The sequence below is a fragment of the Cupressus sempervirens genome, chromosome 3 (assembly GCF_028749045.1).
Source record: "Cupressus sempervirens isolate cs-2001-9-10 chromosome 3, ASM2874904v1, whole genome shotgun sequence".
Lineage (NCBI taxonomy): Eukaryota > Viridiplantae > Streptophyta > Pinopsida > Cupressales > Cupressaceae > Cupressus > Cupressus sempervirens.
The window spans coordinates 193,146,726-193,161,760 of NC_143120.1; the positions used below are offsets into that span (position 1 = coordinate 193,146,726).

At 35.3% G+C, this 15,035-nt stretch overlaps 1 protein-coding gene across 2 annotated transcripts in view; it reads left to right on the plus strand.

Moving 5' to 3' along the window:
- The window catches only part of LOC149565469 (zinc finger FYVE domain protein), a 190,501-nt gene that overhangs the window by 88,238 nt on the left and 87,228 nt on the right, over window positions 1-15,035 (plus strand). For both annotated transcript variants that reach the window (XM_089819008.1, XM_089819006.1), the window contains exons 12-14: window positions 66-203; window positions 699-852; window positions 952-1,319. In XM_089819008.1, the coding sequence (XP_089675134.1) occupies window positions 66-203; window positions 699-852; window positions 952-1,319 (660 nt within the window). The remainder of the gene's footprint in view (window positions 1-65; window positions 204-698; window positions 853-951; window positions 1,320-15,035) is intronic.

A 15,035-nucleotide genomic window follows, 5' to 3' on the forward strand; every position in this document is an offset into this window, starting at 1 on the left:
TTTGCTTTATGCAAAATGGTATGCTGTTTATATCTTAGTTATAAAAGCTTGGGTACAAATTGCAGGCTCGAACATTACTATCTGAAATCTCTATAGGGTGCAGTCAAAGAGAAAGATTAATTCATTGGGAACAGATTCAAGAACTATGCATCATTTCTGTGGCAAAGCGTGTCCTCCAGCGCTCCCAGGAGCTTCTGGATCAGGTAATTTCTTGTAAGTTCCATTACAGCTCATTAATTGGCATGCTCCCCCCCCCCCCCCCCACACACACACACCAAACAGCCTTCACTCCCATAAGATACAAGGTTGATAGTGACTGATAGCACATACTAGGATCGGCAGAGTATATGAAAGTGAAAGAAAATGTTTACATTGCAAATGCTATATGCCATAAGGGAGATTTACAATGGGTGCTTGTAAGTTTACAGAAGGAAAATATAAATAACTACAAAATGTAATTATAACTTTCTTTTGATCTTTCAGTTTCCCTGTACTTCTAATTTATATATGAGGTTCAATCATCAATTTTATTTTCCTAGTTTAGAAGCTACAGCATTAATGTAGTAACCTATCGTCCAGGCCGAGATCAATCATCCAAGCTGTTGACTCAGTATTTAGTTGAGACACATTAAATGATTCCATCTGTTCAATTTTTCTTCTTGTTATAATATGATACTGATATATATGTTGATTTCCAGTATAAGACTGGGACATTGCAGACAACACTTTCTGGAGAAACTGTTGCACCTGCATCTTATGATAGTAACAGGCAAGGTAACAGGCACCGTGCTTTACTCAGTTTGCAGCAGATAATTGAAGATGCACACAGGGGAAAGCGGCAGTTTCTTAGTGGTTAGTGCTTTTATTGGAAATAATTATTGTTAAATGGTTGTTATTAGCACAAATTAACCTTTCTTGAGCAACTGAAGGTGATGTTCTCATCTTTCCCAGGTAAACTACATAATCTTGTGAAGGCTATTACTGACGAGGAATCTGATGAAAGCAACACAAAAGTGGGGAGCACCTATGCAGAAAGAAAAGCTGTTCTGCTTCATGAGCAAGAGATATTTCTAGGACTTGGATTTCGCCCAGCTAAGCAGGTTACGTCTAGTGCACCAACTAGTGATCAAAGTGGGGAGAGTTTACAGTTTGGCATCAAGAGTGCTGGAAAACGCTTGATTGGTCATTTGAGTTCTAGACAACCAGCATATCTAGCAGCATTCATACGTTACATTGCTACGATTGGCGATATTGTTGATGGGATCGATACCACTCATGATTTTAACTTCTTCTCTCTTGTCTATGAGTGGCCAAATGATGTGAGTGCATCATGTATTTTTCTTGAGAAGTTAATATTTGAATTGTTTCTTTTGTTAAGTTGTAAAACTAAGTTGGGTGTAAAAGGGGAACTTCAAACTAATTTGATTTGCATTTCACTTACTGTATGTGTACATGACACTTTTAAAAATGTACAAGATATATTATTTATTTCTTTTCCACAGATAGTTTGGAAAGCAATCTAATAGCAGTTTTGGGAGGTAAATACATCTGAAATTTGAAATAGTTAAAAAAACGTTTCTTGTAGATTCCAGTTATCAACAGTCTTGTAACTTGCATCCCCCAACTCCACCCTCTCAAGATTTGAAGGTGTTTTCTATGGCAAATCAGTTGGAAAGTCAACTTCAAACAATAAAATAAATTTTTTATTGTATCTTTGTGTTGAAGTTAGCTTTCGGATTCTTACTTATTAGATTCACAACGATGTCTCAAATATTGCTTTGTATTACTTGAGACATCAACTGACAAATTACATTAATTATTCATTATGACGTAATCTAAAATTGATTCCTCTCTAGTTAAGAGGGATTGTCGAAAATATTGTCAGGAAGACTAACTAGAAGTTATCAAGGAAGATTCCTCCCTAGCTAATAGGATTATTGATGTCATTGTAGCTATGGCCAGATTCCTTTTGACCAACATAGATAGCATAAAGTTCATGATAATATAATTATTGTGTTAACAATAATTATATTATATATTATATGAAATTGAAAATGTAATTATTATATTTAGTAAAATTATTATATTATATAATTATGATTATGCTATAATGAAAGGTGGTGTCCCTTTGGTCACAAGACACCACCACCATATAAGTGGGAAGATTGGGTCTTCCTCCAAAGATGAATTTAAAATAAATAAATAAAATACCCTGTAAAATTTTAACATGGTATCAGAGCAGGCACTTTGATGCCTATTATTATTGAGACATATGTAATGATAATCTGACAAATCTGCAACAATTCCTTGAAATCTAACACAGTTATTAAGTCTTTTATACTATACGGGAGCCTACGACCATAGTCAGGGAGGAAATGGTGAATATACATGTCACTGGATATATTATATGTGTCACTGAATAACCAAACAAATTAGTGAATGATATTCAGAAGAGAATCCAAGAGTGCTGTCCTCCTTAAACTTTAATCGTGAATATACATTATTCACCATCGTTTGTCATTTCCATTGTAAGTCAGGGATGACAGAGATCAAGTAGCCTATTTTTGTAATAATTCTCCATATAACATTATTCAATTTACGATGTGCCAAACTTGGAGCAAACCAAAGTTTATACTGATGATTCCAGAGTTTTATTCGTATGCCTGTTACGAAACAATGTTCAAATTTACTTAACCAAAAAAAAAAAAACCAGAAGTAAGTCCAAGAAACATCTTAGCATTGAAACAAATTTGCAACTACATACACTGCTTTGTCAAGATGCTTGACAGCTTTCCAATATGCATATGCCATCGTGAACTGGTACAGATCAGTAAGCAAAGGTGACAACATGAGATTTGTTGGCCGTTTCATACCAAGACTTGGATCTGTAGTACCTTTTGAATCCATGTCAAAGTAATATGTGTATGAAGCTGCAAGATAAAAGGCATATTGGGCACATTGCATTTAAACCATCCAAGTGAATGAAACATTATGTGTGCACTCTTAATAATTACAACATTGCTTAAATATGCCTACCAAATGACAATAACATTTCTGGAAATCCAAAAAAATATAGCATTTTAAAATAAAATATGAACTAGGTGTGGAAATATAGAAAATCAAAACGGACTTAGCCTTCAATACTATAAATATCATAAAGGCTACTGTGATCTTATTATTTCATGGTACCTAACTTCAGTTAAGTTGGCAGTTTCAATAAAAAAATAAAATTTGCCAGATTAATGTTTGGGGTTTAGCAAGAATATGACTTCTATGACATAAATTGATTCGAAACTGGATGATTGAACGTCCTAAAAAAAACCTGTGTAGCCTTGAAGGGGTGAATAGAGAGGTAATCGTGCATCTAGTAAATGAAGCTACTTCTGTTTTCATTTCATCATAATGTGAGTATCCTGATTTGTTTGACGAGCATGGACACAGTCTACTTTATCCACTTGAATATACCAGAACATGGAAAGTCAGGAGGATGCCTCTGGCTTTTAAATCCATTATCCACACGTCAATATTTCAGGATGTTTTCAGGTCATTAGATATGACAGCTTTTGGAAAGATAAGATGCCCGTAACCGAAGCCATTATCCACATAATGACAGCAAACTATTCATCAATCAAGATAAAAACCAAACAGCTTTCCAAACAGAGAGGCGCTTCGCAGCTATGCTATCTCCAGCCCGTCTTCCAAATTCAAGTACAAGAATATGGGTTCTAAGATTGCACCAAAAGAGAAGGTCCAAAGAGAAAAATCAGATAAATTCGCAGGTTTAACATTTGTATTCAACACAAGATCACAATTTCCTACAGGCAAAACTTTAAGATAGAAAAAAAAGAATGTGAATTTGAGATTTGGTGGGATACCTTGCATATTCATTACAATTTCAGAGATTCCTAACTTCAGAATTCATAAAAGAAATGGAATAATGTTTTAAGGAAGATCAATTGGGGTTATAAAACCCAAGCATGAAATTGAGGAATAGTACAAAGAATGAAATGTCATTAGTTTATCAATCTAATTTCGTGTTCATGTTTTCTGCTCACCATAACCTTCCCAAAATGGTAATAAGTACTTAGTGGTATCCCCAAAACAAGCACCATGCCTGAAACAAACAAGACTTTTAAACACCTGTTTGTTGATGAGAAGCCTTAAATCGTCAATCATTTATGAAATGTTAAATACTCAGACTTTATGAAATGTTGATCTTTTAGACCATCATGACAGCTAATGCAGATAAAATATATATTTCCCACCCAAAGATTTATCAGAGAAAACTGCTGAAGCTTAAGCACAAACATCCCCTTAAGGAGGGCATTCAAATCTCACAAGCTTGTGTAAATCAGATAAAGAAAACTCCAAATGCAATTTTGGAAGCTTTACAAATATCTGAATTTCCCAATGACCAGGAGTAGACTGGGAATCATAAGAATAAAAAAGCCCATGATTAGGGATATAAAATCGTATATATAGGACCCGTTAGAGGTCATCCCTTCCAAATTGCTTGTCACTAATAGTTAAGACAGAATAAGAATTCTCTTCCAAGCAAAGTGGAGGAAAGAAAAAAAATAGGGATCCCTTCATATTTGATTAAGTCGAATTTGAGATAGGGTTCATCCTCCAAATGACAGCCGATCGACCAGTTAATGAGGCCGTCTTATCTTACACTAGACATGAGCTGTTATTGAATGCAATTGAATAATCTTTTATTAAATGCAATAAATCATTGCCAAAGAAATGAGTTTAAGTCTCAATAAAAGTTTTCTGGAGGATTCCTAGAATCAAATCTCAAAATGACACCCACTTCTGAATGTTGCATACCTTAATGCATACCAAAAGATTCTTGATATAAAGAATAATGCTAGAGGAGTCTTATACAAATCTTGTGGATGACAAGATAAGTCTCAACTACATGACTAACTCAAGGGCTGCAAGACTTGATAATAAGAGATAATTATCTCATATCCTTGAATAATGTTCATGAATTTTTTAAGTAATTAGTTCATGTTAAATCTTTAATGCTTCTATCTCTGGCATTTCCCTACGGGATCATTTAATTTTATGAACTATTTGTAATCTCTCTCTTAAACTCTTTTAGGACAGGCCAAGAACCATAAGAGATTGAAATCAAGGAAGGAAGAACTTGGTAATTGCTTCTACGAGACTGAGTTGGTAGTTGGGGATGCTTCTTCAAAAGAGGGAGTCGACAAGCCATTAGAGGCAAGCTTGGATGAACAGTTCAGGAGGTTGATGTAAGCACTTGAGCTTTAGAGGGAGCAACTAGAAGATCTTCTTCATTTAATTTCCAAGGACCTTGTTCATATTGATTCGGAGGGAGAATGCAGTCCTTTGGCTAGAAGACCTTAATGTGAATACCCAGCTCAAGATATTCTTAGATGGATACTTGTGAGCTTGGGACTTACCAAGAGTGATGCAGAATTCAGCCCTATGTTCATGGAAAAACAGAATGTGTATCACTATAATAGAGATATGGTGGAAGGAATTCTGTCCACTTGAATTACAAAAGCATTGAGGACCAAATAATTGATATTCTCACCAAGCCTCTTACTAGAGTGAAATTTATGCATTTTCGAGATAGGCTTGTTATTATGGAGAATGAAGCCATGACTGAGAGGGAGTATTAGTATCAGTGATCCGTTGAGATATACTATAACGCGTCCTCTGCGAGGGAGCAGTTTGAGGAACAATCCCTAATTAATGCATTCTCTTTGTGTGGGAGAATTTTGAGGGATAAGCCCTAATTACCATATTTTGATATGGTTCATGGTATATATCATGACAACAAGACGTGAGACAATCTTTGGTGACTTTTATCTGTGAAATGAATTTCTTTGTGAGGTGACGATCTTACAAAGATAAGACACTTGTATGCTGTGACCTTCATTGTGAGGTGACGATTCATAATGATGGTAGATATACAAATCCATTATGGTGGGTAGTGCATGTGGTGATACCTGGTGACATGCCATAGTGGTAGATATTGTAAATCCATTATGGTGGATGACACATGGTGATACTTGACGACATGCCATAGTGGTAGATATCTTAAATCCATTATGGTGGGTAGCACAAGTGGTGATTCCTGACCTCATGTCGTAATGGTAGACATCATAAATCCTTTATTGGATAACGCAGATGGTCATATCTGATGACATGCCATTATGGTGGGTAACACGTGGTGATGACCACAACATGCTATAATGGATAGTTTAATGTTTATTACAAGTTCTTCCTCCCGAAACACACAATATATTTGAACATCATCTCCCACTCAGTCACATGGCCATTCTACCTCATCATAGGAGCAAACCCTCAGGTAGTAATATCTTTTAATCACAAAGCAGTCCAATAATGCCACGTGCACCGACTAAGCTAAGTTTAGTCATAGAGTCTCCATCAAAGTTGGGCTTCAGCCCTTTAAATATTGTTGAAAGCAATCTTGTTAGCAACCCAATAATGGAAAACATTGAGCATGCTGATGTTATTATTTGTTGTCTCTATCACTCCCTGCTGCTTCGTCACAATGTGCTGCAACTATAATGGATTGGTATCTATGAATGAATTGTGGGCTTTAGATTCGTTTATATAATTTGCTTGACTTGGAATGAAGCTGACAATCTCATGAAATATTGTAAGAAGTCTGATTTTGGTTATATGAGGGGCTCTGCATTTGCAGTAGCAGATGTCTGCTGAACACTATACTCACTAGAGAATTGTACTTTTGGAGAGTGAATGAAAAACATGACAATGGGTAGTTGATGGGGTTAGGATGGGTGTGGGTTTAGGAATAGAAGTTGGCAGAGCAAGGTAGAGGCCCAGAGTTGGAAGAGGGATGTTGTGAGGATGGTGCAAGGAAAGGAGAATTGCACAATATGGGAAGTGGATTTGTGTGTGAAGGGGAATAGTGAGATTCGAATTCAGGAGAATGGATAAAAGGGTAAGTGATGAGGATTTTACCAGTGAGATATTAAATTTAATTCCCTGACAATGTACTTTGATGTAGTGACAGTATTGGATGAAGGGTTACTGTTAAGTTTTAGATAATGGGCTATGCGCATTCTTGTGCATAGAAATAAGGTTGACAAAACTTTTGGAAGGGGGATGTTGTGACAATGGTAGAAGGAGAGATGAATTTCACACTATGGGGAGTGGATTTTTGTGCGAAGGGAAAGAGTGAGATGCAAATTCAGGACCATGGATAAGAGGGAAAGCGATGGAAATTTTACTAGTCATATTTTAAATTTAATTTCCTGACAATGTACTTGGAAGTAGCGATAGTAGTTGATGAAGGGTTACTGTCTAGTTTTAGATAATGGGCTATGCACATTATAAGGATGACAAAAGTGAGGCCTTACTACACCCTTTCTTCTTCATCTTCTTGTATACTTGATGTGAATAATTGTATGTCTAGCACAAGAATTTTGGTTTTTAAAACTGACAAAAATATTGACAAATCCTTAGTGATCTTCCAACAATCGTTAATGTTGGGAGATGCTAATAATATGAAATTGGTCAAGATCTTATTGTTGAAAGATAGAATGCCAATGTTAGCTTTTATTGTTTTATGGAAAGAGTTGGAGAGAATATGAATAATGGATTTAGGGATAGTAAAATAATGAGGGTGCTGAGGTAGGAGGAGCCCCTATCTTTTTCTATTGAACTATGAGTACATGATCAGACCAATCATCCACAGGCTGCCAATCCATATTGTGGTGGATGGTGTAAGTGGGCTTCTTAAAAAAACAAACAAAATGGAGGTCATGTCTAAGGGCACTGAGCAGCTGAGACAAGTCAAAAAACTCTGCTTTGTTCCCTGTGATATTTTTTGTACAGCCAAGGAAGAATAAGTATGACTTGGAAAGTATGAAAACAATTGTTTTTGTGCTACTGTCCAAGGGAGATTGTGATGTTTATCTCCATGAAGTTGTTGACAGGTGTGGTGATCTTGTTCCAGCCTTCCACAAGGGAGTGAATTTTGTGGGAGGTTTCTCAGGGGCTGTCTGCATATAAGACACACTATTAAAAAGAATAATGATGTAGGTGTTATTTAGATGTGTTGGGTAGTGGAGAAAAGGATGTCATGGGTAGGGGTGTGGTGTTGTGTGAATACACCATTAATTAGTATTGGAAGGGCATGTTGACTGGTTGGGTTGTTTTCAGGATTGAGTGTGGGTAAGAGATAGATTATTGAGTTGGGACTAAAAGGGTAAGAACATAGGGCCTTATCTTACTTAGTAACTAGGATTTTAAATGTTGAAAATTTTAGATATTTATGGTAAATAAATGTATCATTTGATTATATGTATTTAAATTCTAAATAAGGATTCTTAAGATTGATTCAGATTATTTTAAGGGTTGAGGGTGGGTAAGAGGTAGGTTATTGAGCTGGGACCAAAAGGGTAATGAAGACAGGGCATTAGCTTAGTGACTAGGGTTTTAAATGTTCAAAATTTAATATTTTGTGGTAATTAGTTTGTAGAATATTTGTCGTTGATGTCAAGTACGGTGTTAGAAAATATAAAGAAATACAGAAGTCACAGAAGTTTAATGAAATTTGCATCTTATAATGACAGTTAATGATAATTTTTCTTTTGATCGTTTGGCAAATGAAATTAATCCTGATAAAGGACAGAGTTGTTTTGTATTGATGTTGAAAAGTGAACACAGAGCGGATTAATGTTGATAAGAACAAACACATTTGAAGTCTCAGTGGTTATATCTGCATAATTCAATCTACATGTTAATACTCGGTTCAATCTGCATGGAATGAACAAAATTTGATCTGCAAACGTATAAGGATTACAGAATATTTCAGAAAAATCTCAATAAAGTTGAGTGATTACTTCAGTTCTTGCAGTCATGGTTTATTGTGTTTGATAAAAGATTGGCATTGATTAAATGCTAAGTTGCCGATTCGGGTTCTGGTTCGGGTATGGATACGGAGTTTGGATACGTGGGTACAACAATTTTCCCCCCTTGCAGGTTTCGGTTCTTACATATATGTATGTATTTATTTTAAAAAATCAACGTTTCAAATATAAAAAGAAGAGTGATACTCATAAATCCATAATGGCCAATAAAATTATAAATGAATTAATTGCATTACTGATATAGTTTCAGATTACATGAATTACAAATTGACATCAATCCGACAATCATCAATAGACATAGCTATGGGCTGACTTTTACCAATCTATCAACAGTAATGTTCTCAGATCTACAAACAAAAAATATCAATCTCTGATCTTCAAATGAATTAAGTAGGACTGCTGTTAACTTCTGTCATAAACTAAGTGCATTACATAGACCAATTTTGACTTGAATAATATTACCAAGCTGTTGCAAGACACTATCTAAAGCTGATACAAAGAGCATGTTGATAAAAAAATCAGAAATACATACATAAACTGACCTATCGCCCTGGGGCACTTCCTAGGTGCCAATGTTCGTTGTGTGTCCTTAACAGAAGGACCCACAAAGAACCCATGAAGTACCCTGAAGGAACCAGTACCGAAACTGTACCAGTACCAGGACCCAAACCTAAATAGCAGAATCTGGTAACTGAGATTAAATGGTGGTTGGTGCAGTTAAATTTGTTATAAACCGTCTTTACAAACTTCATAAAACATTAACGATTCTAGAGATGTGTATATGTTTTGGCAAGATAAGGAAATGTTAAGTTTTAAAGGGATGGCAGTTGTAACTACTAAGGCTGTGGTTGTAACCTCTTCGGTAGTTGAGACTGCTTATAACCATATAGCCTATGGAGATAGGGAACATTATTTAATTGCAGCCTGAGTTTGATATTTATGTGGTTGATTATTGATTGCCTCCAGAAGAGAAAGGAAGGTGCCCGACATAGATAAATTGTTCAAAATAGTGATATATGATTCAGAATACTGCGATCTGCAATCATTTCTGAGTTGTAATGGGTGAATAGACACACGATCTATTCAAGAATTCTGATCAAGTACAGAATTCTGTGAATGTTGAAACTCTGAGTTTTATAGTCTATATGCAATTATTCATTTTGACACTGTTTCAGGAATACACTGTTGAAATGGTGTAAAATATTTAGTGGTACACTGTTTAATAATGTTTTGTTTGATGGAGCTGTGCTCAGAAAACGTGGACAGGACTTGCAAATTGCAGATTCATCAGGAGATTGATTTTCTTTTATGATGTATAAATCAGACCAAATCATCTGAAGGGTGATACTATTCGGTTTGCAGTACTTTTAATCTAAGTCTCAAGGTTCGAGTTCGACAACTATGAAGTTCGAATGAAGTTCGACAAGTTAAAAAAATCAAAAAAAATTCGACATAAAATTCGCCTTATAGAACTTTAAAATATATATATATATATATAAAAGCTATTTATTATTATTATATATTTATGAGTTTCATGCAAAGAATAATTACATGTTTATGGGTTTAGTTATTATTATTATTATTATAATATATTTATTATTATTATAATAATATATTTATGAATTTATTTATTAGTATTTTTATATGTCTAATTTATTTATTATTATAATGTTATTTATTATTAAAATTTCCGTTTGCTTAAAAAATAATAAAAATAATCTTATTATAAACTCTATTATTATATGAATCACCAACTCAGCCCCTTATAATATAGTTTATACAAATCATAAAAAAAATAAAAATAAGTGTAACCTTATCATAAACTATTAAAATAATATAAACTATATTTATTCTTATAATTTCGTTTACAAATCATATTTTGTTATTATAATAGTAATATTGTTATCAATTATTACAAACCTAAACCGATACATGGAAAATGGAGTTCCGACGACCTCAATCCCGCTGGAGCCAACGCAAACCCACTGTCGACCACGCTGGACGCAGACGCAACCCCACTGTCGACCACGCTCGATGTAGCAAAACGGAGACGCAGGCACAGTCAGAAATGTAGAACAATCGTTTTGTCGTAGCTGCGGTAGCAGATACAATCGTTTTTGTCCAGCCAAGCTTCAAACGGTTGCACTTTTAGCAGACTAACGGCATGGTTTCACAAATTTTTTCTAGAAAACCCTACAAAGCAATTCCGTACGAATTAATGACGAATATGAACGAATTTTTAATATTGTTTATGGGTTCGCAGAATTCCGAATCTGAAGTTGAAAATTCGGCGAACCCTGTGACTTAGCTTTTAATTGTACCTCATCATAATTGTGAGGTTTAAAGTTGCAGATTTAAAATTAGTAAACACCCGTTTTGTAACTTTCTGTAGTTGGTACCTCAAGGATGCTGGGTTGGTGCTCAGATTGAAGAGATTTGATAACTAGAGTTGGTGTTCTTTAGCAAGGAATTGGGTGATTCCTTAGGGTTGGTGCCCTTAATGTAAATCATTTTATTCTTGAGGCTGGATTGGGACAGTAGATTCTAGCAACATTTCTCACCATGGTTTTTCCTGTTGTGGGTTTTCCTTGCAGTTACTGTGCATTGGCTTCATTGTGTGGTTGCATTTCTTCAAAATTTAGTTTCAAGTTGCATTCCTTTAGTTTTCAATTTAAAGAATTGTTAACTTTATCAAAAGTTTTAATTGGTTAAGGATCTGAATTTTATCTCTTCTACTGATTCACCCCTCCGACATGGGCCGCCACTGCATTTCATCTCAAAAAAGGGTGGAGTCTTTATATAAACTGTTGATGACTCCCAACGCGACAATGATGATGACTCCTGATGCTATTGTTGCCGAGATCTCCATTGCTCCTTGTTAAGGTAGGAGGGTCGCTTCAAATGTAATGGCACTGCTTGCAATTTCTGTGCTTTTCAATTGCAACCACCTCTCTTGCATTTATATGGAGTATGAGGCTAGGAGAGACATGTCCCATGAAGGGACATGTCTATTCATTATTGTTTGATTAATATAATAGCAATTGTGTGTGTGTGTGTGTGTAATATTTTTGAATCATTATTATCTTATTTTCTCCTAATACAATTACACACCCACACACACACACACACACAATAGTTTAGTCTCATAGGATTTATCTAACTAAAGTTACAAAACATCAACACTCTGTCTTAGCTAGGGAGCATAAACACAAGATATGATATTACCTTAGCGTAATGTTAAGATTGACATGCTTAAGAATATCCTTGCTCAGAGGATATTCATTATTAGATATCATCTCATGATATCAAGAATAATGGCTTGAGAATATCAAGTCACATGATATTCACCAAATACTCAAATTTTCATAAGTGTGCCCTCAAATCCTTAATAATACTTACCATAGGAACATTATATTCATGCTCTGTTTAAGAAAATTAATCCACCATGCAAGATATAATCTATCATGACCTACTTAGACATCATAAGATATCCATCATAATAGAAGTTTAGACTATTGTAAGATTGTTAACTTACTATAGTAACCACAAAGTCATGTAGTGACTCACATGACGTCCACCATGCCTCAACGTAGAGGGTGGAACCAAGTGATTTCACCTTGAACTTCTCTCACAAAGAAGAATTCATTAAGTATATATCAATCTCTTGATCCTTTCATCCAAGATTGCTTATGATAAACTGTCAGAGTCCCTCTGAATCAATTTTCTGAGCTCCTCGTTCAAAGTTACCTTTGAAGTGTCATACTCCCTCGAATTTGATATCAATCTTCTTTTTCCTGCAAGAACATCCCCACAGAGAAAAGAAAAGATCAAGGCAAATAGCTCTTATAATCCGTATAGAAATTCAAATAAGAGAGAGATTACAGTGAGTAGATAAATGTAATACTTAACTGTACATCAACATCCTTGATTGTCCTTGTAAATGCTGATTTGTTCGTCTTATGACTTTATCTAAATTACTGATGCCACTATTAGATGTATTATTAGTTGTATGGTATTCCAATTCTCCTCCCTGTGATTTGTATCGAATCTTCTTTACTCGTTCCACATGTTTGGTTAGTCCCACAATAAATTTGTCTTAATATATTACTTCCACTTTATTTCAAGTCCCATTTTATCTCATATCGGTCAAGATACATGGTTTTCACTTATCTCTTGACCCTATAATATGGTCGCTGTGTAATTCTTGATAATCCTCTATTCACTACTTGTCAGCTGTCACCACTTTGTCTCAGCCATGTTTTATAGAATGAGATTATTTATGTTGGATTCTCTTCTTCTCATTGTACAATCATAATGTATTGCTCTTGTACACACACACACACACACACACACACACACACACACACACACACACACACACACACACACACACACACACACACACACACACATACATATATTAGCACTAAATTGACTACCTTTTGTTCTGCACGGTCTCTTCATTGGATTTCGTTTCCCATGAAAGTCTTGCCACATAGTCGATGATGGGTCCTTGGCTCAAGCGCTTTGTAATGTTGCAGTCTTATTGGGCATGTGGGACTGCTGTGATAATAGTCTATTGTACCAATGTGTAAGATAGGGCTTTCCTATATTAATCATTGTTTTTGCTTCTCAACTATTCTTCTAATTTAGTTCAGGCTGCTCTGAGAGTTTCATTTTGTTAGTTTTTACAAGTCTTTGATGGTAGTTGTGTATTCTACCCAAATAGATGATGTTGTTTACAATTATTGTTTTCCACCATGCCCTATATTGAATTTGGTCTGAATATATTGAATGCGTTCTATGTATACTGAATGCTCAATATAAAACGAGGTATCTGTTATTTAGTCTCCATAAACACATGCTGGCATTGTCAAAGTATGCAAAGTATCTTATTGATTATTTCACAAACAAGCTTGTGCATTCCACATTATTGTTGTCTCTGATTTTCTTACATTTGCAGCCTTACTCTAATATCATGTTAATGTAGGAAGATTTCTGCAAATGTAATGGCATTGCCTGTGATTTCTATGTTTTTCAAATGCAGCGATCTCTCTTGCATTTATATGGAGGATGAGGCTAGGAGAGACACATCCCTTCATGGGACATGTCTATTCATTATTATTTGATTAATATAATAACAATTGAGTATATATATATATATATATATAATATCTTTGAATCATTATTATATTGATTTCTCATAATAAAAATTTAGATATACATCTATATATATTATATCTCACACAATAAAATAAAATATATCTATCTTCAATAGTTTAGTCTCATAGGATTTATCTGATTTAAGCTACAAAACATTAACACTCCCTCTTAGCTAGGGAGGATAAACACAAAATATGATATTACCTCAGCATAATGTCAAGAATGACATGTTTAAGAAGGACCATGGAGCCTATATTTTGGCTTTATCTCTTGGCTTGCTATGTGTTTGTGCTGGCTTGGTTTTCCTGTTGTTGTTAGGTTTGCACTGTCTTCTCTCGCAGTTTTCTTGTGGTTTCTCTAGTCACTGTCTCTCTGCTTATGGGTTGTTCTTGTTGTCGCTGTGTCTTCTTTTTTCACTCCCTGCAACAGACTTTGGCATCATTTTGTTTTGGTCGTGGTACCTTTCTACGTCAGGCGACTGTTCTCTTGGCCCTCGTTTGGCATTTTAACTTAGGTATTTTTGCGGGTTTTACTGCTTACTTTTATTGCTTCAATAGTTTGTGGTGTTGTTTTCCTCCTACACGGGGAATACCTCTTGATTTGGCTTCCGGGTGTCAGCTTGGATCTGCTTTCTGCACAGGTGTTTTCTCCTCTGTTATTGTCGCTGTTAGCAGTTCTGGCTTACATTATTGATTGCTCTCACTCCTGCCCTTTTCACCTCAACCTTTGCCTGATGGGAGGTGGTTGTTCTTGTCATCGCAGTCTTGCTTTGTGACCACTAAGCTGACCCTGTATCTCTTTATTGTTGTGGAATTTTGTTTGTGGGTTCTCATCCTAAGTGCGCCTTCTTTCTTAGTGTAGTGTCGTCTCACTCTGTGCTGGTTTCTACTTGTTGTGGTCATTCCTCTTCAGGCTCTTGGGAACCTCTTGCTTCTGGTTTTTACTTCAACTGAAGACTTGGTTGATCCAGTT